Raw genomic sequence first — 26,764 nt, forward strand, 5'->3', positions numbered from 1 at the left:
AGGATCCATATTGTTTTTGGGTGCTGTAGGTAGGCAGGCAGGGTAAAGGACAGCACATGGGCAAGAAGCAGTGCGACATGCCATGCCCCTTACCTGAAGTGCTGTGGCAGGTGTTTCCAAGATCTCCACGAGTGTCTCTCCTGGCTGGATCCGCACCACATCCACTATTAGCTTTTTAGTCCTGTTGGAAACGGAGACTTAAAGTGTTGACTTTAAATGCACCTAAAAATGGAACATTAATATTTACAATAACTGCACAAACTTTTCAGAATCTCACTATGAGTCCTTGTTTTCCCATAGCAGCTGCAGAAGTATTAGTTCTATTAAAAAAAATGAATTCATGCAGAACCTGAATTTCCACTTTAGATGAGTGAATAATTAGTTGCTAGTCAATATTATCTGCAGTAGGCATTGAACCACATAAAAATATATGAGTTTTATAGAAAGAGGATGAAGCTGTAACTCCAAAACATCCTAAAATACTTTTTGTACTTTTGCCGAGATGTACGTCGCTTTGGACAAAAGCATCTGCTAAATGAATACATGTAAAATGTAAAATACATACATACATGACAGCTGTATTCATGTCATAACAGATATAATGTAAATTTGCATGCACCATTTTTATTATTTTACACAGAGCAGACTTTTCACCAGGGCTCAGAATTATGCTTCGCTTTGCACTTTTAAAGAGGAAACAGTATTGTGCGAATGACAATAAGTGAGGCGCCAGGGTAACTGAGCTATGCATAATGTCTTAGGGAATCCTGCCATTGTTGAGTCACACTTTCCTGTTTCCTGCTCTGTAATGCTTTTGATATTCAGACAAAATTTACTGTGAAGCAGTACCGCATGGCTAGCTCTTGACTACAGGAGTTAGAATTCAGTTCAGCTCACAGAACTGCTGATACACAAAAAAAAGATTTTTGACATGTGGAAAGGGGAAACTTGTACTCATGGATAATGAGTTACATTTCTCATACACCCAGATTCACACTGACACCTGTAACCTTTTAATGGTCAAACAAAACTAGAAGAGGAAAGTATTTTTCCCAGTCTGATTTTCCAAACTGCATTCTGAGACACTTTTTCTGATGAGAAAACACCTAAAACCGAGCTAGACAAAAAGCATTGACATTGTCTCCCAAGTGGGGGGTCCTGCTTGGGGTGCCTTGCAGCGTACTGGTGTCCCGTCTGGGGTGTGTCCCCTCCCCCTCCAACCTTGCGCCCTGCGTTGCCGGGTTTGGTTCTGGTTTGCCGCAATCCCACTTGAGACAAGTGGTTCTAGACATCGTGTGTGTGAGAGATTGTCTCCCAAACAAATAATGTGTGCAGTTACACAAGAAATTCAGCACTGCATTTTTGTTAAACTGTACAATTTTTTTCCCTCCATTCTTTCATTCACTTAAAAAGACAGTTGGTTCCTTGCCTTTAAAATATATCCACTTTGGCTGCCCCATGACTGTTTCCATTCTCGCAACAAAGGAAATTACATTGGTTTCATTCCAAATCTCCAAAGGGAAAAAACAGAAGTGATTAGATTTAAATGTTATGCCAAAGTAAAGAACTCATGTCTGTACATAAACAAAACAGATTGCTTCTCTAAACAGCATTCAATTAATTATTAAATATTATTATTGATAAATTTTCAAACTTATTGCCTCTTTGACTTTCTAAATATGTCAGTTCCTGTTGATAAACAGTATTTAGAAGGTTTATACTCATCTGCAATGAAACCTTTAAGGTTTACAGAAATCCAGAGTGACTCAGTGTCAGTTAAAGAAATGTTACATCTGCAGTGTAGTTAAATTTCATCAGCCCATGGTAAATAAGTATCCTGTTTTTGGGGGAATCTATGTATATGTAGGCCTCCAAACCTATACGGAGGAGATAAATGTTCCTCTATCAGCCCTGAAGATCACAGTTTTGTTTGGGATATTTGCGATTAACACGAGTGGCTTGTAGCGATCTGCGTGTTCAGAATGTTTCCCCAAAACACAGAGCCGCCGAGTTCTTTACGCAGGTGGGTTTTGAAATACGTGGTTCATTCTTCCGGTTATTTTGATCGGTTTTCCTCAAGGGAAAACAGGCTGAGGAACCTTCCCTTTACTATAATGAGAGAGTTAAGCTACAGTAAAAAAAGAAAAACAAGTTAGCTCTCACTAAAACCTCACACATGGTTTCTTCACATTTGGCCAAGAAACAATTGCAGACTTGACACCATATTTGTTTCCGTCTGGCTTAGTCATTTAATGTACATCACAAATATAAAGCTATGTCAGCTAAGCAATTAAAAGCTGGGGAAAAAATGAAACTGGTGCTGAAAAATGTTCATAATGCAGGCCAGAGTACTGTATATCAGAAAGTAGTTTAACTTTCATTGCATGATGAAGACAAAGCACTAAATCAACTAGCTGGAGTCCATTTCCCCTAACTGAAGGACAAAGACCGAGCAGAAAGGTGCTGAATGGGGACAACAGAGGACTGGGGCTTACTTCATCATCAGAGTCCTCATATCCTGGGCATCTCCATCCAGAAGTTCGAACTTGCTGGTGAGGGTGAGGGAGACTTCTGTCTTGGCCAGCTGACTGAGGGTACTCTCCTTGTTAGGGTCATTGGGGTCCACAGCTCCTTCCCCTAAACAAACAAGGACCTTTTACTGGTTCTCCAAAAACACAGCTTTGTTTTTACACTATTACACTGGATAGTAGACTTGCTTTTGTTAAATATTAGAAATATGAGTTTTTTTTATTCATTATAGCATGTCGCTAATAGAGTCTTTTTACAGAATGTTATTGGTTAAAAAGTGGATGGACATACGTATTCAATTCATTCATTTATTGATTTATTTATTTTTTTTTGTTTTTTTTTTTTTTTAACTGGTTGTAAATGCAACTTTAACTCCATTTGTTTGTAGCTCCAGACAGACTTCTGGAATCTGCTGTGTTCATAAGTTATGGCCAAGGTGCAGTGGTTACGGGTGAATCGGCGACATTACTTAATGCACTGTACAGACTAATAAAATCATCAGTCCAAAGAAAGGTAGTCTAGCAGGTGCTGGATTCAAGCTTCAGACACCAGGAGGAAATCTACTGCTGGCTACCACTGCTCCCTTGGGAAGACACTACCTTATTTGCTTTAGTGTGCAATTATGGAACTGGTTAGAATTCACCATTTTAATCACATGTGCTAATGATAACCATGTCTGGGCATCAGTATATATAACCTTATTCTGAAAGCAGTGAGAAGAACTGTACCCAGAAGAGATTCGATGTCAGGCACATCGCCCAGGTCCTCAAGCAGCTCATGCAGAACATCATTGCGATCTGGGGAGATGGCCTCCTGATGTTCCAGCACCAGCTACAGAACAGAAGCAGAGTCAAAGCGGGTTTGATGGGATGCATCCCCACTCCGTAAACGATTCTTGCAGAATTTCCATTTTCACACTCATCTGATACGGAACCACTGATGATGTAACAAAAGCAGGCATTTTAAAATCTAACAGAGAGAAAAATGTTAATCTTAAACACAGCACTGTACAATAAGGCCTCCCAGACATTACATCATGTCAGAAAACTTTATTACAACAACCTGTAGATGGAAAATGGGTGACATTAAGTGCAGCATGCAGCAGGTCTGTGGCTCCATCTGTGCAATCAATCAATATAAAACTTGTAATGTAGAATATAGTTTCTAAGATAATGGCAGAGGAATATGAGGCAGGTCTCATATCTTGCCTTCAGTTTGTGTGGATCACAAAATTACTCATCTTTCAGAGACAAACAGGGGAATGACATTACATCACATTTACAACACATGGTCTTCATTACATGTGTCTACTTCCCTGAGCCCTCTCCGAGTAGGAGAGGAACAGTGTTTTCCTCACCTCCCCCAGTTAGATCAATGACACTCCACCAGTGAAACATCTGCACTTCATTGTCCAAACCCAGCTCACTGCAGCAGCTAAGAACCCCAAAGATCCCACTATAGTTACTACTGTTTTTCAGAAGAAACTATGCTTTGCTATCATATTGACTGCAGTAAATATTTCAGCGATGAAGCAGCAACAAGGTAGTGGGGAGAGCAATCAGCTTCCACTCAGAGACCTTAAGTTTGAAACTTGCTCCCTGTATATTACCCTTAAACAAGGTATTGACACAGAACAGCTCTAGTTTTTAAAAAACACACAAAAAGCATTGGCAACAGTGCCATTTCACACACTACGATGTGTACAGCTCCACAGCTAATGGACTCCCAGTCTTACCGAATGTGTGTTGATTATCTCCTCTATGGAGATGTAGATGACAGGCTTACTTAGTGTCACCATGTCAGAGTACTCATCCACATTGAACTTCTCCTCAGGCTCAAGGACATCACAGGCAGCCTGGAAGAAAGTCCTGCACAAGGACAGAACCATTAACAGGAGGCCTCTCTGAACCTGCACCATATCAAACAAGGAATTAAGCACTATCAATTTTGAAACAGCATTCAAAAAACTAATTTTACAGACACAAACATCCATCAATACAGAACCACTCAATTCAGGAGAGGTTTAGATATTAAAACAAAGATTTTTGTTAATTATCACACAAGTCATTAAAATGTTGGTTATGGGATTGACAGCACACCAGAATGTGACTTTAAAATGGGTGTGGTTTTGTGCAGAAATCACACCAGTGAATTTATCCATTTTCCAGTAAATGTGAATCACATTCCCTTGTATGGGTGGGATTCCGGGAACAGTTCCCCTCAATTGTTTATGTGAATGGCAGCATTGGCATACTATTGGCTGACAGCAATTTCTAATGATCCAACAGCCCCTGCTAAAGCCATTCCCTACGTTGTCTAGTACATCTTCAGCAAACCACAGTACCCCCAATGCATCTTGTGGTGAGGTCTTGTTAGTCAGTGCACTCAACACATTGAACATAATGATGTACAGAGGAGATGTTTGACACACATGGTAGGATCATTGCGTTTTCCATGACCTGTCCAGTCTTTACGGCTTGGAAATGTACATTTCTGCAGAGAGTCACAGGAGCCTGCTCTACATCTGGCAGCCAAGTTTTCTAGTAACAATAAAGGGTTATGGGCTATGGTATTAACAGACGCTCTCCAGTATGCAGCTAAATTTAAAATCACTACTGACAATATGAGCACTCTGAACACCACTTAAAGACTACATACTAAATCTGTAAATCTTAGTCCTACTCCCAAGTAGCGCCGTCAGATGAGCCGTCTAGTGGTCCAGGTGTTATACTTGTATTGCTTTGAGTATGTTTAGGATTTTCAGATTATCTTCTCACCTGAATTTCTGGTAAGTTTGTGAGATGAAGCTGTTCATGGAGGTCATGTGGGCATTCTCGCCTTCAAATAGCTTGTTTGCGGCAGCATGCTGCAGCACCTTAGCTACAGAACCCAGGTTCCTGCGCTGGTCTGAATGTAGCTGCCCTCCTGCTGTCATGTCAATAATGTCAAACCCATCTGGTGCAACGATGGCTGGGTTCATGTAGCGATAGTAGAGCAGGTTCCCCACAATCTGCAAGGAAAGGTGAGAAGTGAGAACTGCCACAAACTGGAGTCCTTGTACCTTTCTGTATGAGTGTCAAGGGAGGGTGGAGTGATACAGCATATGACTACCTTCAGGAGCTCGTCTTCAGTGGCATCTGGAAACTTCTCATGCAGTGAATTCTTCAGAACTTTTGCTATGTACCTCATGCCGTAACTATATGTAAACAAATAATTGGATGATGTGGCACAGGACAGGACCATGTTGTCCAGAACACAAAAATGTATTACTATGGTATGACACAGAGGAGGAAAAGAAAAAAAAAAGAAAATGCATGTCATCATAATCTGCAGCTCTCTACTTTCCTTGCTCAGACAAAACTAGGTGAGCAGTAGTGCTCCCTAGTGGACCATAACTGTAACTACAGCTATCTGCAGAATCAAGCCGCGCTGCTGTGGTTGACAATTTGCTAAAAACAATTACATTTTATTTAGTAAAAATTACCCTGACGTACAAACAAGTACTTAAGTAAATGAATTAATAATCGTACCTAATCTTCTACTTTGCAGTATTTGATTTACATTCAACAGTGGTTGTGATTCATTAAGACTATCAGTGTCATGGGAAACAGGACGAAGTTCCCATGTTGCCTTGAGCTAAGCATAACTGCAATACATGGTCAAATGAAGTGGTATTCTGTAATTTTCTTGAATGTTTATTCCCCATTTACTTTGTTGCTTTTGTGTTGAATGACTACTCTGAACTGATAGTAGGGGCAGAAGTTGTGTTGTGAGGACGCCGCTGCATGGGGTTGATGGCATGCTTGAGAAGTGGTACTGTCTGTTGCATCTTTGCCAAGATTGCAGAGGATGTGCATGAAAGTAAAATGACCGCCTAATAGGCAAAAAAGCTATTATACAAAATAGTTAGCGCATAGTTGTACAAATAAGGGGTACATATTCTTTAATTTGCTGTAGTGATTTCTTGTTATACTGGACCGCATTATATGAGGACTGAATATAAGTTCTACTTACTGGAATGTACCTTATGCATTTTAATATTTAAGCTAAATAAATTTAATTAAATCCCCCACCATGCACAAATGTGAGCTATGCCACCTCATGCACTTACGGGATGTTGTCCAGCGAGGACACAATGGAGCTAAGCACCTTATCGGTGGCCACGCGCAGGCTCTGGTTTGAGGCCTCCAGCTTGGCCCTCACCTCCTCGTGGCTCACGGCCTGCTCTGGGGTCACCTCATATGGCAGTTTACTGAAACAAGAGAAAAAAAACAGAGCTGCAACACTGGCACTGAGCACATCTAGTACATCCATTCTAAAGTTTAAGAAAAAAAAAAAGCCATAAAATCTCCATGAATAAAACAGTATGCCACTGCTATAAGAAAATGGAACACAATACATGTATGACTCAAAATATATATTCTCACTCATTTCCTCTAATGAAAGAATGAAATCACAACGCTATTTTAGAAATGCAAAATATTCCATCATACACCAGTGAACCAAAAATAAAACCTGAAGGTGTGCCTTAATTTCAGTGTAAGCAAAATTTCACATGTAATAAAGTGTTTAATTTTCAACAAGTTATACATTTACGAGACAGATATTTATCAAAAAGTCACAACTTCACAAAAAGACCTTTCAGTGATGTATAACCTGACCCACCAAACCTGCCTCAATCTGGAGGTTTACAGCTCCACTCACCCCCCTGTTGTAGTACCCTTGATCTGGGTATTTACTCTGCATCAATACAGTAAGAATACCCTGCTTTAAAAATGGTTAGCTCATTGTAAAGTTGATCAACACGGCAAGCCATCATAGACTAAGGTCTCAAAGGACTAAGAAGAACAGAAAAGCAGATCTGATACTCCCTAAAATCTGCTTATTCACCAGCTCACCTGGCTTCCCCTGTGGCAGTTTCCAACTGGTTGACCCAGGCCTTGTAGACATCCACAGGATTGGTGTTGATTGCCAGAGACTTGTCCTCAATAATCTCTTTCACAACTGGAGCCAACAGCTGCCTTAAGGCATTCTGACCACGTGCGCCACGATTGAAGCTCACTACCATCTTGATAACCGTTGGGTTTCCGGTTACTATGTCCTGAATCTGGTCTACTTTTGACCTGTGGGGACACAGTGATCACTTTGACATCTCGCAGCTTTAACACAGAACTACATTTGAGGTTGTTGCTTAGCACCGTATGAAGGAACAGCATTTAAAGAACTTCACTGTAAGGTCTGAAGGGTTCAACAGATGAGATTCTGCTTAATCATGACCAAATCCAAGTACTCAGATAACAGTGCAGGAACTCACTTTATTTCCTCTTCTAGAGCCGTCTTGAATAACTTTAGCAGCAGGTACTCCTCTCGCTGGTTGGAGGCAAAGTTGTAAAGTGTGAAGATGACCGTGTCCATGAACTTGGTAGACTTATTCTGAGGCATCTGGAAGATCAACTTGGCCAGGTATGTTGGGTTGGTCTGTGGACCAGGAATGGAATAGTAGTTAAAACTGAAGGGGCTTCTTTTTTTTTTTTTAAAAAAAAAAAAAACTGCCCATCCCTTATACACAGACAGTAGGTGGTCTGATTTCACAGACATTTGTCAGGAAAGAATCTTCTTCCTCCAACATTTGTGTAACATAGATCTGGAATGCCCTCCTCACACAAACTCACTAGGACAATTAATTCTGTTTACAGGTAGGTGTGGCTTAACTGGAGGGGATGTACTTCCACAGCACTGAGTGTTGTAACTCGCCTTGAACAGGTATATATCTGAAGTGAGAATGTGGCCACTCACCTGGAGCAGGTAGAAGAGATGCTGATAGGCCTCCAGCTTTTTTCTCTTCTCTTTACTCAGGCCTTTAATGCCTTGCTTGCCTCCTGTGGGAATCTCATCTTTGCTGTCTTTGTTCTTCTTATTTGTCAGTTTTTTGTTATGGGACACAACATCCTGTTATAGCAACGAGAAGGTATTCAATGAAGGACCTCTGTATTTCTCATGTGCATCAAAAGCATTTCCCACATAAAGAGAAAATAAAAGGCTATGTGGACACACACGTTGACTTTAGAGTAAAATAACTTTGAATTAAACAAGAACATCCAAGTCTGAGTTTTGATATCTGAAAACCCACCTGTGTTCCACACAACTGTACAGCTAAACCCTGAGACAAAGACACACCTGTAGGGTTATCCTATTCTTCACCAACAGACCGATCTTGATGTCCATCAGATTGAGGTCCCTCTCCATCTGCTGGTTGGAGCGAATCTTGGTGACCACCTCCTCCCTCAGATGAGTGACATCCAACTCCTCCTGTAGATCAAGGGGACTCTGCTCCAACAGGTGAACAAACTTGCGCACAACGGAGAGAGGGGGGTTCTCAGCTCCTGCTGTAGACACATATACACATCCATCAATAAACTGCAAATGACTATCTCCAAGCTTAATACCCACAAACATACACATTATACATAACATTCACATTTATGTATTTAGTAGATGCTTTTTCCCCCCCCAAAGTAACTTCCAATGAACTCTATGTGGTGTTATCAGCCCACACACCTCATCACCAAGGTGACTTACACTGCTACATATACTACTTACAATGGGTCACATCCATACATCAGTGGAACACACTCTCTCTGTCAGTCACACACTATAGGTGAACCTGAACAGCATGTCTTTGGACTGTGGGAAGAAACCAGAGCATCCAAAAGAAACCCACACAGACTGAGCAGGGATCAAATCCATGTCCTCTCGCACCACCCAGGCGCTGTGAGACAGCAGCGGTACTTGCTAGGCTACCATGCCACATTTGGGTGCTTCCTTTTTTCCCCACATCCAGTTTCCCTCTCATTTACAATCTGCATACTGTACTTTGAAAACTAAAGCATAGATACTTATCACATATTTTCTTACTGTAAAGTGCTTTAAGAAGTTGCTCTTAGAGGGGCTATACAAAGATTATTATAAAATGGGAAGAACTCATTTATAAAAGTAATAACTATGATAATTAGAGAGCAGTTTGTGAATATTATTTCAGGCACAGATTGGGTTTTTCATCTATTTTATGCAGTAGACTGTTAGGTCAGTCGGCACCGAGAACCAACACTGAGTGAAATGCTGCAGTAAATGCCTCACTCACTAAGTGTCCTGTAGTCATCTCTTGCTTTATTGGCCTTCAGGAAAGCTTGTATCTTGACTATTTCTTTCTCCTGTGCAAAACAGGAAAAATAGTGAATGTGTAGAAGCATCACGCTGCAGCAATAATGATTAAACACAATTTTTCCTCATCTGAGAGCAGACTTACATGGTCTTTAAAATACTGGAGTCTCTTCGAATATTTACGTCTGGCTTTCCACATCTTCACCCATGACTGAATCTTAACGGAGGAGAGAATTCAAGTATCATGTAAGTATATATGCAAACTCTCCCAGTTGGGTTTATGTTATACAAGATTAGCATTACACCAATTGCACCTTTAGTGTTGCCATGTAATTTAATGGTCATTTACCTTTACAACAGCGCCTACATTATCCTGAAGCACCCTAAGTCTGTCCTTGTATGACTTCCGTTGTTTGTATCCCTTCCAGGAAGCCTGCAGAACCAACCAATGATCCATCAGTGTTCACAGCAGCAAACAGCTGCCTAAATTGCGAGCACTTTAACAAGCTACTTCTGTACCAGAAAGGCAAACTAAACTTTTAAATTGTTTATTAAAAAAATATTGTATGGTTTTTATTTTTTTAAGGCACCTTCTACAAGAAAGCAGCTCCCCCAATTTAAAATCTACTGTGCAAAGTGTAGGACTCAGGTACAAGACCTGTTATGTGGGGAGTTCGCATGTATTATTTGCAAACAAATTTCCAAATAAAACCTTATTTCCAGGTCATCAGTTCAAAATCTTAAACTGGAGGACAAAGCCTCTTCCAGCAAGCATTGAGAACAGAAAAACCTTATATAAAACAGGCTGCCTGAGGTTTGGGGTGAACTCCATGATCAAATATACAGGTTGCTTCAAAAACAGAGTTCTGTAAAATGACACTTGAAAACCTTGTGTGAAATTATTTAAACAGTGTACTGTGAAACAAAACTTTCCTTAAGGCTTAGGATAAAATTTAAAAAAAGAACTGTTACAAAACTGGACTTTTTCCCCAAAGCAAGTCAAAGAGATTTCAGAAGAGCTACATTACATAATGGATTCGTCCAGAGCAGTAACCTTGCAGTACATTTCATATTCAAGAATATAGCGTTAATATTTTAAGACCGGGGGGCGTGGTGGCGGCGCAGCCGGTTTGGCCTGTGCCTGCTCTCAGGTGGGTCTGGGGTTCAAGTCCTGCTTGGGGTGCCTTGTGACGGACTGGTGCCCCGTCCTGGGTGTGTCCCCTCCCCCTCCAGCCTTGCACCCTGTGCTGCCGGGTTCGGCTCTGGCTCGCTGTGACCCCATTCAGGACAAGCAGTTTCAGTCAATGTGTGTGTATTTTAAGACCATATACACTGTAGAGCCGATATAATGCGACTTGGTACAACGCAGTATTGCATATAAAGCAGTCAGAGTTTGGACTATGTTTTTTTGGTCAATTCTTTTCCACATGTTTCAAATCTGGGTGGTCCCCAACCACATTTCTGAAAGCCAAAAGGTATATATAGCAATTAGTACAACACAGACATATTTTAAAAAAAATAAATAAATTGATCCTTAGTATCTGTATGTTGTCACTTTACATGTTGTAAAGCCTTTTATTTCCACAATCTTTTCATGTAACTTTGCTCTCTTGTGCCAAAGCAATATGGCTTTAAATTACTCTCTTATTTGCAAATTAGTATCCCAACAAGAACTCTTGAATTGCACTTTATTCAGTGTTTAGTAGTGACAAAGTATTTATGCTGTGACACAGCACCGACACAGCATCCCCCCACCCCCCCAGGTGAACATTTGCTTTTACTTACATTAAATCTTTTCTCAGTAGCAAACTGGAGTTTAACTTTCTTCAGCCTTCATCAAAACCAGCAACTTTACAATGTAGATTCACTGATAACACTGCATGAAATTTTGGACCCCGCTGTGTGCGTTATATCGGGTCTACAGTGTACTTTTAAAATGTGTAGTGGGGGGGAAAAAAATGATAAATGACTGAGTAAAGTATCAGCACAGAGGGAAAATTTACCTGCAACCTAATCACTTTAGGCTCCTGTGTCTGCAGGTACTCCAGCCTTTCATTGTGTGCTTTCCGCACCAGGTACCCTCGAACCCGGGCCTGCAGTTGCACAATCAGTGGCTCATGGGCAAGCCAGAGCTGCTCTCGATTGTACTCTGCCGTCACACTTCCCACAATACCCTGTTGGATGGGTTGAGCAGTAAACAAAGTGGCAGGTGTTATTTCTGAAGCATAGTGCTTTTGTACATTTGTGAAACAACAGCTAAAGTCACTGCCATGCAGAAATGAGTCAGTCAATGGTTACAAAACAGGGTTCTGCTGCAAAAGCAGTTGGCCCTAATGAACATCCCTGTGGTACTGCTATGGCTATAATTGGCAAAGCTCAGGAAGCCACGGTCACAAAATGAAAGTCTGCAGGGGTAATACATCCATGTTACCTGGATTTCCTCTCTGGTCAGCTGAGTGTTGTCATGCACAAAGCCCTTGGGCTCCACCCACGTGCCCTGTTTGCTTTCAAGGTTGTAGTAGTAGTAGTACCTGTCCCTCAATCTGTGCTTTACCCACATGCTTTTGTTGACTCCTGTAAGGGAAATGAGGACACATCTCAATGAAGTGCTGATTTGGTGCCTGACAGAACAGTGAAATTGCTTATGATTTATTTCTAACACTCAATCTGGGGTCATTTAAAATGGAATATATTGTACAAATGTAACAACCAAACAATATTTGTGCTTTCTCCAAAAGCAACCAAACTGTCACCTAAAAATTACTGGTCCAAGGTTTAAATCATTAACCCTGACACAACCTCTATTTCTTAGTGAAACAACCAGATGGTGTGTGCTTGGCGGACTGTACCTTCATCAGCATTGAGGGTCTGCCTCTGGGCAAGGTCTGAGTAGTACGTAGGTGCGCATTCTGGCAATACTCCTTTGAGCCCAGCATGGGGGCACTGGAGGGTCTGCAAGCAGCCTTGGATATCACCTCCTGACACCTCCCGGTTTATGGCTGTCACAGCCTCGGCCACTGCAAAAGAGTGACAAGACATGGGTGATGAATAGCAGTTACGTTGGCTTGAGCAGATAAGCACGGAATTATAAATGAGTCACCTGCTGTTGCAAAAGTCAGTTTTTCATATTTCAGAAGACCAAAGCTGAAACCTACATTTGAAGGCATCCTCTTCATCCTTGTTGGCAGTGCTGACACCATCTTGGATCTGGTCCAGCCACAGTACAGCAGAATCATCTCTGGAGCTCTGTAAGGACACCCAAAAGCAGCAAAAAAAATGTAAAACCCCACATTTACATGGCTAAGGAATTTTACAATGGTGGATTCAGATGTACCAGGTATTTTAAAGTTGGGGCACAGCAACTGTGCAGGAGACTGTGCTCAAGGTTGACTAACTTAAGAAAAAGTATCTAGGTTAAGCAGAAAGGCTTAACTACTTAAATTGAGTACAGAATTAATGCAAATAAAGAAATACCATCTCCTTTAAATCATGATGGAAATTTTGCAAGACCTGCCAAAGATCAAAAGATATTAATTTGTATCAGCAACAACCTGTTAGATTAAAAACATCCATTAGAATGTCTCTGCTGTTAAAGTTTTTCTAACCATTGACTCTTGCCAAAATATTATTCATTTCAAATAATAATGAATAGTTGGCACAAAACTTGCTAGAATCAAAGCAACAATGGCTCTTAAGCACAAATGTTATGAATGCACAATTGGGGCTTTGAACTACAGTGTTTATTTTCCTTGATTTATTGTTTAGAGAGTTTAATTAAACGTGTGTGAAAGATTATGGGACTTCCCAGTAAGGGCTAGACTAACCAGCTGAATTACTTTACAGTTCAAGAAAATAAAGATTTCCCACACATCCCCAGGAGATGTTCAGTCCTACCTTGCGTATGCTGTCTTTGGCATCCTGAAGCACATCATGATAGTGTTTGGCCAAGGATGGGTTGACCCCCTGCAGTTTAGCAGTAGGTAATAGCAGTGCTGAGAGAGTCTTCTCCGGCTCTCCAGCATCAAGGGCCTCATTGATCTCATTGATGGCCAAGATTACTGAAGGGGCAGAAAAATCAAGTGAACATCTAAACGGCTGCTTTGAAAAGGGAAAAAAAATACAGTAAAAACTTCCAACTTAATAAGAGCACTGAAATCTACATTACACTGTAAACAATACACATTCATTTTATTGTAATTATGTAATCACAATGAGTTTAATATTGCAGAAAGATGTTTTCTCTGCTTAGCGCATACCTTTGCATCAGCTAAACATCTCAAACTTCTTGGTGAAAACATACAGTATATTCTGTACGTGACTAACGCAACTTTTTCTTATTCTGACATTACTCATATCTTTACCAGATTACCCTGGTGCCTATGGATCAGTAAACAATAAAGAATCCACCTGTATCACCAACGCACCCAATGAACAGCTTGCTCTAATATGCAACACTTACAGTCATGTTCCTCATGGACCTGCACGTTGACAGCATCAATGCACGCCTGAATGTCATTCCAGGTGAGAAAATCTTGGCCCTTGGCAACCGCATCAGGCTTCAAGGTGATCAGTCGGTCTGAGTACCTGATGTCAAAGACAAAGAGCCGAAGCGTTGCATATCTCTTACCAAAGAGGCAGTCTGCAACACTATTTTAAGACATGACCAACATTTTGGGGATATGACACCGGTCTCTTTTGACAGTAATATACACTGTACAATGTGAAGAAAAGCTTAAAAAATGTAGACCATTTCAAGGCACCGATATGAATACCTGGCAAACATGAAGAACAAAACATAGCTTCATACAACGGACTGGTCATGACAAGTACTTTCCATGCTGAATCCAAAGCCAAGTTAAAATTTTCATGAATCTCAAATAACTCTCTTAGTAGAAAAAAGGTATTAATTGGCCCACAGGTTAAGTCAGTTTTGCAGTGACAGGCCCAACGAACACTTTCTAAGGGCTAACAGTGAGATGAACGAGGCTGGGTGATCCAGAGCATGAGTCTGTATGAGGGGTCCGATGGTGCCACTCTCACCTCCGCAGGTTATCAGAGTCCAGATTACTGAAGCCCAGCGGCGAGTCGCTTAGCTGTTCCATCACTGCCTGTGGGTCTTTGGTGTCCAGGACCTCATTCAACACAGCCACTGCAGACAGCATTTCCACAGCAACTGACAGCTCTGTGTGTTCCAGGTATAACTGCATGAGTGGAACAGAGGTGAGAGGGAGGTCACTGTATCACATAAAGCACCACGCAAAGAAACTTTACAGAGGCTGTAACACAACTCCAATGAATAGCAAGTCAATGTATAACACCAATGGGAGAACAAATGAACAAGCACAAGGGCAAAACAGCAGAATGAGTAATTCAACAAATCTGGCAACACATGGGTAAGTATGTCAGTGAAACAGAATCTTAACAGCACTGCCCCAGCACTTTGGCCAACAAGCCAGTATAAAAGGAAGCAGGCTCACCCGTGGGTTCTGTCTCTGCAGGGTGAAGAGCTCTGATTGGTACAAGCTGGCAGCATTCTGGTACACAATGGGCAGTTGGGCCTCGGGGTTCCGCAGTTCCTCTACTGTCTCAGTTGAATTCCCTCGACGGATGGCCTCATTGATCGCAGTGACGGCCTCTAACTCTATGGAAACCGAACCAACAACTGTTCTTGACTCCTTGTTCACCGTTCTCACCATCCCTACCAGCTTCATCATGTTTACATGCTACATATTCTAAGGTGACTAAATTTTAAAAACCAATCTAGTGCAAATTATGCACACTTTTTCCATCCTGTAACAGTCAGCCAGCCTTATTAAATCCTTATCACAAGATTCATACTTGGGCACAAAAATACAAACAATCTGTATAACCTCTAAAAACATGGAAGACTGCCTTCTTAGAGTCTCTTTAAGTGCTTAATTTTTAATCCGGAAAGCCATCAAGGTGGGGGGGAGCAAGGGGCACTTAGCACACCATCAAAGTAGAAGAGGCAAATTAAATAATCAAAACTGACAGAACTAGAGCAGGATTTTGAATGTGAACTTTTACAAAAACAGTGAAGGTATGATGAAGGAAAAAAGAAAGGAAAAAGAAACAAAAAGAAAATGACATCAGGAACTGCAACTGCAGAGCTTAATCACAACAGCACAACTGACTCTTTCAGGGAATATGTGAACATCTTTGAACATAAAACCCTCCAACCTTTGACTGACCAAGTATGGCATGAATAAAGCCAGGAAAAGTGCGGAGGAGTACGCACTTCGTTTCTCAGCTTCCGCCAAGTCATTGCAGGAGCTCACCACCTGCTGGATCTCGTCCCTCTGGAGTTGCACCATGGCACTGCCGCCCTGTAGAGACACACCAATATTGATGGACCCTAGCACAACCATGATCCATGGCACTAGGGATGCTGGGACAGGTCAAGTTTCACATAGGCACTTGGCTTGGCAAGAGATCTGCAGGGCCTTACTTTGACTTTGTGTTCCCTGTAGGAGGTGAAGTGCTCCAGGTACCAGCGGGAATTGGCATCTAGAACTCCCAGCAGACCTAGTGCGGGTGCTTTGAGACTAGCCATTATGAAAGCCTCATCTTGAGCCGCAATAGCCAGATTCACCTGCTGTAACGCTGCCCGAACTGAGAAGACAGAGGAAATGAAGCACATTTGAAGCTCAGCTGTGTAACACTGTGCTTTAATAAACTGTGCTAATTACTCTGCAAGAAACACTGGAGTTTCTATTAAAAAGTAACAGTACTTCACTCCTGGATGGACAAGGTTTCCAGTGCTCTATAAAATTGGTTTTGTAAGGGACAAAGGCGGGAAGTGAAACTGGTTCAATAATCATAGCGATCAGCTAACAAATGGCATGAATGTTAGACTGGAAAAAACATGAAGAAAACTACTTAGTCAGCAAATGGGGCAAATATTCAGGAACCCATCTTTAGAAGAGAAGGCAGCAGGTTTGCCGCCTGGGAAAGGTTGCTATTCAATCCCAAACAAATATGCATAGTTTACAGCAAAGAGCCTGTACAAATCATAACAGAAGGGAGGTACTTACTGTTCACAGCATCAATGCTATTCTGGATCTCTGACTGTGTCAGTAACTCCTCGTACACGTCTCTCTCCTCAGATTCTACCGAAGACTGCTGAACCGGCAACAACAACAACAACAACAACAACAAAAAATTTCATGCACCACTGCATGGTAAAATACTCAGTTCTGATTGAAAGGGTTTTAATTAGCATAATCATGCGGAAAATGATTCCGACAACAATGCCTTGTTACCACTGCAGAGCAATATAGTAATAAGTATTCGTAACAGCTGAAATTTTGTTTAAAAAAAGCATCAAACAAGTAGGCATTCTTCACACATACTTCAAACCTGCAGTCAATGGTTAAACTCTTACTCCCATTGATCCTAAAAACTGAAACATAACTGTTCCTACATGGAAACAGTCAAAACATGCCTCTTTTCCCCACCCCATCGGTCTGCTTAGTATGCATCTGCATTGTGCATTGGAGAAGTGACTACTGTGGTCTTGGTTCCCTAGAGATTTAATTTCTCTTAGACATTTTCCTGGGGTAAAAATTTTGTTTTTTCTCACCCCCATTGGCCAGCGGTTATCAGTTCAGCTCATATGCAAAGGCTGAATAAACTCCCTGTATTTCAGTTTATATACATGTAACATTTTTGCATAATCATGGCCCTCCTGGACTACCTAAAGGGGAGAAAAGGATTGCAGGGTGTCATGATGGAAAAGATGGTGGTGTTGATATTACCGTGCCAGATGCCCTGTCATCCTTGTCCTTCTTGGTCACACTCAGTGTGTCCTGGTATTCCTGAGACAGGGAGTCCAGAATGTTCCTCAGCATGGCATTGGGATTGGACAGTGCCTTCATTGTGGCCTCTGCCTGACCTCGGTCTATCGCCTCGTTGATGGCGATGATAGCTGCATGCACTAGTGAGAGGCAACAAAGACTATGAATTCCTTCTAAATACTGTGCATAAAACAACATGAAAAAGATATGGTGTCTAGACTTAACACTATTTAATCAACAAAACTGAAAGTAGTATTATTCCCAGTTCTGTGGTTAAAATTTCATTTCATTTTAACAAGTGAACAATCAGCCTTAAGACAAAAAATTCCATGAATGGTTATTTTGATTTAGTATTTAATCATATATTTGATATTGTCATTAACCAGCCAATGGTACAGAATTTTGCAGGCAACAGTGAGTCACTATAGGTACGACATAGGGCCAGTTGTCCAGTGTGTGAAACGGCTCAATAGGTGTGAGGGGCTGTTTACAGGCCGCTTGATCCACGGAGAGCTCATTGGCCAGGATTCCCCCAATCTTGCTGAAGGCTGGCATCTGGATGCCATATTTCTCCAGCTCCCTGCGCATGTTGCTGATCTCCTCCTCTGTGATTGCACAAGGAAAGGAAAAAAAAAAAAAAAAAAAAAAAAACAAATTAAATCTTGTTACTTTTGTTGGTTTGATTTTTATTTCACAAGTATTGTGGACAGCCAAAAAGGGGGGCACGGTGGCGCAGTGGGTGTGTCCCAACCCCCCTCTAGCCTTGCGCCCTGTGTTGCCGGGTTAGGCTCCGGCTCCCTCTGACCCCGTATGGGACAAGCGGTTCAGGTAGTGCGTGCGCGCGCATGGATATCCAAGGGTCAGTGTGGAAGAACAACTCGAACACACTGCAGGTTCTGTTGGTTTTTGGCAAATTTCAGCTTTTAACAGCTTCAGTAAAATAGTTAAACAGCTACAATCACCTGACATGATATTCCAAATAATCAGCCAGGCTTTAATCTGAATGTACTGTCCATAATATGCAGGGCTGTAGGCCTCGATTGCTAAAATTTAACTAGAATCTTCTGTTTAATTCTACTCTAGTTTGTTTGTAGACTTGTTTTCATCATCAATGACGTTTGTTCAATAAGTTATTTAACTAGATAAAGAAATTCTGGAAGCTCTTGTGAAACAAAGCAATAATTTCCCCACACACACTACATCTGTCTGCTGAACACACACAGGAAAACACTTTACGGGATAGTATGGACTCTACAGTAAAACGTCAACATCTCCCATAATGATTCATTATCATTAATCTCCATTAACATTGTTACCCAGCTGACAAAACAATATTTGTGTCTGGTGGGGGGGGGGGGGAGATCTGAGGCCACAAACTGACAAAGGTGTTCAAGGGAGTTCAATTCCACTGAAATATTGCATTACATACATAAATATTTTCAAAAAAAAAAGTCATTATTTCACCGATCTGGAAATGTTTAACAAAAAGGTAAAACAATTCTATTCATTTACATTGCAACAAACTAAATAGTTAAAACTACACAAAACTTTGGACAAAAGCTTGAGTGACAAAAACAACAACCCACATGTTAGCGAAAATGCTACCACCACGTTACATGGACATGACGTGCTTTAGTCTGGCTGATAAGTGAGCAAGCAATTACTTATTACACCTTACTGCGACCCATTAATCATGTGCACAAACACCACATAAACAAGGAGTGTGATCACATAATCCTAGTCAGCAGACTGCCCCAAGCAAGTCACTCCCACATCATTCATTAATCCAGACTATCATTACAACTTGTCAACACAGCGATTCAGAATTTCATAAAAACGATGCTTTTTATAGGTCTGCTAAACAACAGGTCCTGTACTGCATGAGGACATGTTTACATAACGCTTCGTTTGCCATATGACAGGCTGCTTGCATTTATATTCTGAATTATTTGTGCTCATCTTAACTATTATACTGTCAGACATGCAGTTATCCAGGGTTGTTTTACCAATGTTGGACAGTAAAAACAACTTTGTTAATGAGACTAAACCTCCAAGCAACCAGACAAACATCCCAGTGACCTTCCAGGAACCAAAAAGAGCCTGCTGAGCCCCCCAAAATCTGAAAAGAAAACGGCAAAAGACGACAAAGGGAGCATAACTCAGTGTGTGTGTGTGGGGGGGGGGGGGGTATTATATTATTTATATATATATATATATATATATATATATATATATATATATATTCGAGGCCATATGATCTCTGCAGGAACAGAAAGTAGCTTCTCAAATGTTAAAGATGAGCTTCCCATGGAAAGTGACATTAAGCCAGTAGAGCTGAAAGGATTACCCCCGTTGTGCAGGAGTTTAAAAGGCAAAGTCAAGGCAAAGCTCGATGTGGGAGCAGTGTTATTTCAAAAGCCAAAAGAAAAGTCAACACAAAAGTACAAAACAAAATCAGTCAGATCTAGTCGACAGATATAATACAACAACTGAAGAATATATAATTCTTAAGTTGTTATAACTTCATTTTTATTTTGTAACAAAAAATAAATTATTGCATGTTATTTTACAGGTGCATTTTAACCCATATACTACAGAGCACAACTTTACTAAAAATGGGAGTTTTTTGTGATGGGACCAGTTGCACTGTACTGGTTGTAATGGCAAAAGGTCTGGGGGCAGCAGGTGGTGTACTGGTCAGAGCTGCTGCCTTTGGACTCAATTTGCAGATTCAAACCCTACTTTCTGCTGTAGTACCCTTGAGCAAGATACCTATTCTTAAGTGCGCCAATAAAAAATAAAATTTATCCAGCTGTATAAATGGGTAAATAATTCAACACTGCAAGTGTCATTAAAGAAAAGCATCAGCCAAAAATAAGTGAGAATTTTCATTGTCTTCCTACCTGTGAAATCCACCTTCCCCAGCAGGTCCTGGATCTGGGGTGCAATTCCCAATTTGTAAAGGTATAAACTGAAAAAAGCAGAATGTGACAAAACATTTGAAACACACACATTGCATTTACAGCAATTCTGCTATAGACGGTTAGTGGTTAACTCAAATACTGTACAGTCATTTCAAAAGTGTAACAACTAAAAATGTAAGTTCCAAATGAGTTAAAAAAAAAAAAGTTGGGAATTTGAAGAGTGAAGACAGTAAGGAATACATGATCCATAACAAACAGTTGTTAAAATGAGGCATTTTTGGACTTCAATTCTACATCTCAGCTGTGAACAGCAGCAGAGGAGTTACTACAAATGGCCAGCAGGTGTCAGTATTCTAAGCCCCATTTACTCATTCATAGGCATGAATAACAAGACCATTTAGTCTGTAGCTCTCACACTCCATTATAAAAGCAGGTGAGTGGAAATTGCATCAAAATTTAATGTCCATGCTGCTAGCTGGTAAAACAGTTTGAATTATTGAACTGCTGATGGGCTTCTTCCACTGTTTTGATGCTATACAAAGCACACACCACCTTTGACCCCTGTGGGTGTGTATACATAGAAACAGGTCAACAGAGGAGGAGTTCACCGCCAGTGTTTATTGAGCACCACAACCCCAGAGCTGGGCTGCATCAGACCTGACCTCCTTCATTAAAAAGTGGCTTCATTAAAAAGTGCTTTGGCTTGTTTATCTGACAGCAAAGAAACCCCACCACTTGACAGACTGCGGCAGAGAAAACATTTTCTTTTCATTTGAGACCGCTACCCTGTCAGCCTCCCATACAAAGTAGGAGGCGCAGGATTTGTGACACAGCCCACTGCCACTGTTACAAGGACACGTCACAGCTGAAGTTGTGCCCGTTTCTTAGAAGGTCCCAACCCTGGAGCGCTTCCTTCTGAAAGGCCCAGCCTCTTCCGGCGTACCTCGACTGTACTGCAGCCATTCCCCCAGTGGAGACGGGTATGGGGAAGGGGCGGGGGTTCAATACCAGCATGCATCTGTGTTTTCCACCCAGCCACCAGGTGGGGGCGTTTCTCAGTGGCATGCACGGTGGGGAATTTGCACCTTTCATTACTGACAGCTGCAGCACATCAACATTTAAAAGTGAGTCAACAGTACCAAATATGTACAAGAAGCAATAAGATCCAGCAGGGATCCAGACAGAAGAATCATTGACCGTGTCTGCTCTGGGATTTGGATGTGCTACAGAACATCTGCTTTTCCCCACATGACAGCATTCTGTTCACATCGATAACTACATGTTCACGCTCAGAAGCAGAAATCAAGATTTGATAAATGTGATGAGGAAGACATGTCTCAACAGGAAATGATGTAAGGATAAAATGGAGAGGAAAAAAAAAAGTCTTCTTGATGTGCTGATGATAGAGGTTTGAAGTCAAGTGCTCTCGAACCTACAGTATTTTGCTTACACCTTAAAATGGCATTACTCTGTCGTGATTACCATTATATATACATTTTAAATCACTTAGGAGGTTTTATTTCCCTGCTTCTTACCTTAATGCATGTATACAATATATCACCTTGGGCATATTTTTACGGTCATAAACATCTGTTGTTTCAGGATAGAATATCTGCAAAGGGAAAAACAGAAATCAGAAGTACTATCCATAGATCTGTTCATAAATATGAATGTGGGTAGACTGGCTATTCCATTTTCACATTTTGCAAATGCTTTCAAAATCATTCAAATTCTCTAATGCGAATATTGACATATCGGTTGCAGGAGGTCCACCCCAAGTCACAAGCTTGCAACGGCTGTTCTACCTGGGGCAGGGCGGGAACTCGGGTGTGATAATTTAAATAAATAATGACAGGTCTACTGTGTTCACGGTAAATGTCCACTGTGAAAGGCAGTCTGATAAGAGGGCTGACACAGCCTATCTGTGGGCAGGGCCCTTTGAACTGTGCCCTCTCCTGACTAATGCAGGCCAGATTGGCCATTCCCACTGGGATTCTGCCAGCAGCTAATCTACCCGACAGCATCCGCTCCCACAGGTGGACGGTGGTTCGAGTTGCCTGGAGAGTGTTTTCAGTGTAACATGACGCACATTAGGCCTGAGAATTCCCTGCTTCTGTCCTGTGCTAGACAGTGGAACCAGCACTGGTAGTCACTTCTGTACTCAGTTTTGTCAAAACAAGATATTCAACTACTATTTTCATGTAGCTTTAAAGGTTTCATCTTTTACACTATTCTTTAAAAAAATATGTAGGTTTACAAAGCAAAGGACTATTCCCACAAGAGCTCTTCCATATTCGATGTGAGCACGACTGCAGCCCGCCTGTACCTTCGGTAACCCCACAGACTCCATGGCCCTCAGCCACTGCACCGTGTTGTCCGTGTGTCGGAAGTGGAGTCCTGTGCGCTGACGACAAACACAGAACAAGGCCAATCAGAAAAGGGGAAGGGGGGGGGGGGGGGGGGGGGACAGGGCTCACCTGCACGGTTCGCCCAGTGAGAACAAACAGGATGTGGGCAACAGGAAACAGATTGCACTGCACCCTTCACTTGCAGACACACTTACTGCGCATGTCAAGTGTGTGTATCTGTGTTATATGGGAGGGTGAGTAAGAAGGGGTACATGGAGAAGAGGAATGGGGAGCATCTCTCCGCTGTGTCAGCACAGCTGCTAAACTAACAGACATGTGGATGGGGGAGGGCAGGAAACAGCGCATTTGTGAGGGGCCTGAGATTAGTCTTGGGACTTCCTGCCTGTACACATGGGGTGCACAATGGAGACATGGACCAACAGAACTGTTCAGCACATGGCAACCTACACACTGCTGAGTGTTTCAAACACAAGGACTTCATAGAACACTTTTCTCTCAACCTGAAGATTACTGTGTGTCTGAATCAAGTCAGAAGTCATTAAGAGCTACAATTATTGCCTGACTGACAATATCTTCAGACACAAGGTAATTGCATCTTTTATTATAGGTTTAACACTCAGACATCCACACGCAAGGTTAAACCCTGTCATTAACCTAATTACACAAATATAGTGATAACTGTACAGGTCTTAGTTGCTGATGGGTAATGCCGGTGCCCCCTGGCTCCAGGGCCATGGTTTCAGACAAGAGTTTGAATCTCGCCAAGTCTGTGTGAAGCCTGTGCTTGTGTTGTTTCCTCCTGGTGCTCTGGTTTCCTCCCACAGTCCAAAGATGTGTTTCAGGTGAACTGGTGATCGTAATATACACTTAGAGCATGTATGGAGGAGTGAATGAGGATGTGATTGTGCTGTGATGGACCAGTGTCCAGGGTGTACCCTGCCTCACACCCTATGGTTAACGGGGGAGGCTCTGGATCATGGTGGTCCTGGATTAGGAAAAGTGGGTACTGACAATGCATGGATGTACAGATCCATCTTCTTCATACAGCTTTTCCACTACTGATCTCCTTTGTGTTGGTGAGATAGAAAGTACTTTTCCAGACAACATTGAAGATGCAAAGCGATCTAGTATATGTGAAGGTCAGAACTGCTAGATTTGTCACACACAATTAAAGCATTCACTAGAATACCTTATAGCGGGACTGATCTCTGTCGTATATCTTCTTCTCAGACACATTCTTGGGGGCAAAGAACTTGGCAAGCTTGCCAAGGTAAACGCCATTGCGTAGACCCTCCTCCAGCTCTGTGGTAGGGGGTAGCTCCTCATCCAGGCAGGCCTCCATCCATCTGAGAAGAGAGATGGCAAATACTATTCACGTAGGCCACACAGTAGTTTTTGACATATATGGAAATGTACACATCTGGGCAGCACTGTGCAGGCCTGCTGCAGAAAAGTCACTGTGAATACCCAGGAATATTACGTACAAATCAAACAATGAAAAAACATGCAGATATGTGCATGGGGCACTGGGGGAGAGAAAAAAAAAAAAAAACCCAGGATCACAACTCTTAGAATTTTACTCCTACTTATGGGAAAATTTTTTTTTTTTTTTTTTTTTTTTTTTTTTAAATTTCTCCTGAAAGGGAACAGAAACTTTGATATAGTACATGACCCTTGCTGACTGTCACTAGACAAGGCAATCTTCCCCCCTCCCTTTGCAGAACTGTTACCATGGGGACAGCCACATACACAAAGCTGTGAATACATAGCAGGCAGTAACCACCTTGGACCTTGCACGATGCTTTCTTTCATCCCCAAAAATTGCCGAAACGCTACCCAATTGTCCCATAACACAGCTTGTCCAGTGAGTTCTTCAGCCCCAAGACAGATTCCATGTGCAGTCTTACTTCATCTATCCAGTGGTACTATAGTACAGGAACAAGTTACAGCCCAGTGCATGCCACTTATATATATATATATATATATATATATATATGAATGAACTGTATATAAGCAGCTTCAGCCAATGTGCCTGTTAAAAAAAAAAAAAACTAACAAAAAAAGGCAAATTTTGAAAGATGAGGGCTGTTCATCTTGCTGCTGGATTTACAGCACAGCTCAGACCAGCTGTTTCTCACATGTGGTGCATCTTACAAAGATCACCAACACCTCCAATCACACCACCGTCCCCACCCTAACCGCAGCCCCAAACTCTTAAAGAGCTCAGATTCCCCACAAAAGGCAATGCACTAGCTCTCCACGGTCCAAAGTGGTCACACAGAGTTCAAACCATCGAACCTGTCAGTGTCAGTCAGGACTTAAAATCAAGCCACATACTTACTGAAGAGGCCGAATGCTGACTTTACACGTAACTCACAGGTACAACAGGTAACAGATGCCCAGCCAGTCAAGGATTTCCAGATTTTCGTAAGGGAGGCAAAAATGTGTGCAGATACTTGAGGTTGATTAAACATTAATCTGGTACAATACGTCAAAGTCAGCCAAGTAACGTATTAACCCTGGTGCTGACAAAAGGTTCAAGTGCTCTCCTCTATAAATAAAGCCTGTGATGCCGTTTGTCCAGCGCCGCACTGCAACACATAGCAGGCTCTGATCGACAGAAAAACCTCTGGAATCTTCCGTGCAAATATCAGAAATACAATTACAGATTTGTGAGACAACAAGGGGCCGATTATCCGCAGAGATATTTGGTGTTGTGGAGGGCCTCGAGCAGTAACGCGCACAACACAAGAGCTGCTACCCATGTGTTACTCAAAGGCAGTTTGTTTCCATTACACATGGACAGTACAAACACAGTACACATGACCCCAGTACTGTCGAAGGGTAATGCACAAATATACAGCTTTCACTAAACTCTGTACATTACAGAGTAATGTCAGTTTTGCACTCTACTATGGTCATTATCCAGCAGAGCAGTCCTTCTGGTGGCCTGCAGTAAACAATGATTTGAAGCTGCAGACTTTTGATCAGAAGTCTGATGTGTAACTGAGCTTCAAAGTTTAGTCATTAAGAGCAAATTTATGGAACCACAACCACATCTGCATTTTTTAAAGAGGGGAAAAAAAAAAAAAAGCACCACTTTAATATGCCAACACAAACTATTTTTTGGTTCCTCAGACACATTCAGTGGCGATTCTGTAGACTGATGAGGAGAGCTCCATATTTCCACTGAAAAGGACTGATTGTCTGAAGACCAAGAAGGGGTCAACGAACCTCCAAGGCAGAGTGTCAGCACACTGCTGCACTGGGACAGTTTCAGCACTAACTCACAATTGGGTCTCATTCAAAAACCACATTCTAACATAACCCACATGTGTGCATGCATTCAGTAGTTAATGCTTTGTGTTGCTTGAAAGCTTTGCTGTGGTGTCCAGGGATGGTCAGCGATGCTCTTGATTAAGTATAGTGGGTGATTACTAGCTTATTGAGCACAAAGGAAGTGAAAGCTGACAAGTGCAAATAAACGGTAACTGCTTGTGCATTTGTGATCATCTGGTTTACAGTGCTCTGTGGTCCGTCATGTGACGGTTTTAAGCCAGTGTCCTCATCCCCCATTTGATAAACAGCTTCGATGTACAGATATGTAGAGAGAACACTTAGTGGATGAGGCAATCACAAAGTGATGGCTACTTTGAAAAACTAAAAAATGATTGCTGCTCTGTCCAGTTTCCAAAAAGCACAGCAGGTTTCAAATCACAGCTTTCAAGTAAAAGGGCCCTGGTGGTTAGAAACGTGCTTGTTTTGGGGCTGGTTCTCAAAGGGCAGGCCAAAATAAGCTAATGCCAGAGTGCGGACATGATTTCAGTGAACTGAACACACGTTAGGGGCAAATACTGTGAATGTCAATACATGAGGTCCTGAGTCCAGCTAAAAAGCACACCAGCTTGTCTTACCTGTTAGACAGATCACGCACAAAAAGTTTGATTTTGGCAGAAGCTAGGAG

General features: G+C 41.8%; 1 protein-coding gene across 6 annotated transcripts in view; it reads right to left on the reverse strand.

Moving 5' to 3' along the window:
• Positions 1-26,764, reverse strand: part of iqgap2 (IQ motif containing GTPase activating protein 2) — a 64,388-nt gene that overhangs the window by 3,742 nt on the left and 33,882 nt on the right. For 4 of the 6 annotated variants that reach the window (XM_018758401.2, XM_018758395.2, XM_018758398.2 and 1 more), the window contains 31 exons: positions 23,990-24,146; positions 22,758-22,835; positions 21,967-22,043; positions 20,411-20,478; positions 17,999-18,112; positions 17,469-17,647; positions 16,746-16,833; positions 16,160-16,323; positions 15,950-16,037; positions 15,168-15,331; positions 14,731-14,891; positions 14,150-14,274; positions 13,585-13,748; positions 12,846-12,936; positions 12,540-12,707; positions 12,122-12,264; positions 11,694-11,864; positions 10,040-10,123; positions 9,836-9,907; positions 9,671-9,740; positions 8,707-8,915; positions 8,326-8,478; positions 7,844-8,007; positions 7,428-7,652; positions 6,641-6,781; positions 5,641-5,725; positions 5,307-5,539; positions 4,265-4,397; positions 3,258-3,360; positions 2,496-2,637; positions 94-181 (listed from right to left, as the gene is read on the reverse strand). In XM_018758401.2, coding sequence (XP_018613917.2) covers positions 94-181; positions 2,496-2,637; positions 3,258-3,360; positions 4,265-4,397; positions 5,307-5,539; positions 5,641-5,725; positions 6,641-6,781; positions 7,428-7,652; positions 7,844-8,007; positions 8,326-8,478; positions 8,707-8,915; positions 9,671-9,740; positions 9,836-9,907; positions 10,040-10,123; positions 11,694-11,864; positions 12,122-12,264; positions 12,540-12,707; positions 12,846-12,936; positions 13,585-13,748; positions 14,150-14,274; positions 14,731-14,891; positions 15,168-15,331; positions 15,950-16,037; positions 16,160-16,323; positions 16,746-16,833; positions 17,469-17,647; positions 17,999-18,112; positions 20,411-20,478; positions 21,967-22,043; positions 22,758-22,835; positions 23,990-24,146 — 4,102 coding nt within the window. The remainder of the gene's footprint in view (positions 1-93; positions 182-2,495; positions 2,638-3,257; positions 3,361-4,264; positions 4,398-5,306; positions 5,540-5,640; positions 5,726-6,640; positions 6,782-7,427; positions 7,653-7,843; positions 8,008-8,325; positions 8,479-8,706; positions 8,916-9,670; positions 9,741-9,835; positions 9,908-10,039; positions 10,124-11,693; positions 11,865-12,121; positions 12,265-12,539; positions 12,708-12,845; positions 12,937-13,584; positions 13,749-14,149; positions 14,275-14,730; positions 14,892-15,167; positions 15,332-15,949; positions 16,038-16,159; positions 16,324-16,745; positions 16,834-17,468; positions 17,648-17,998; positions 18,113-20,410; positions 20,479-21,966; positions 22,044-22,757; positions 22,836-23,989; positions 24,147-26,764) is intronic. The other 2 variants (XM_018758396.2, XM_018758397.2) reach the window with 2 other exon arrangements.

This window comes from Scleropages formosus, chromosome 17, assembly GCF_900964775.1.
Source record: "Scleropages formosus chromosome 17, fSclFor1.1, whole genome shotgun sequence".
Classification (NCBI taxonomy): Eukaryota; Metazoa; Chordata; class Actinopteri; order Osteoglossiformes; family Osteoglossidae; genus Scleropages; species Scleropages formosus.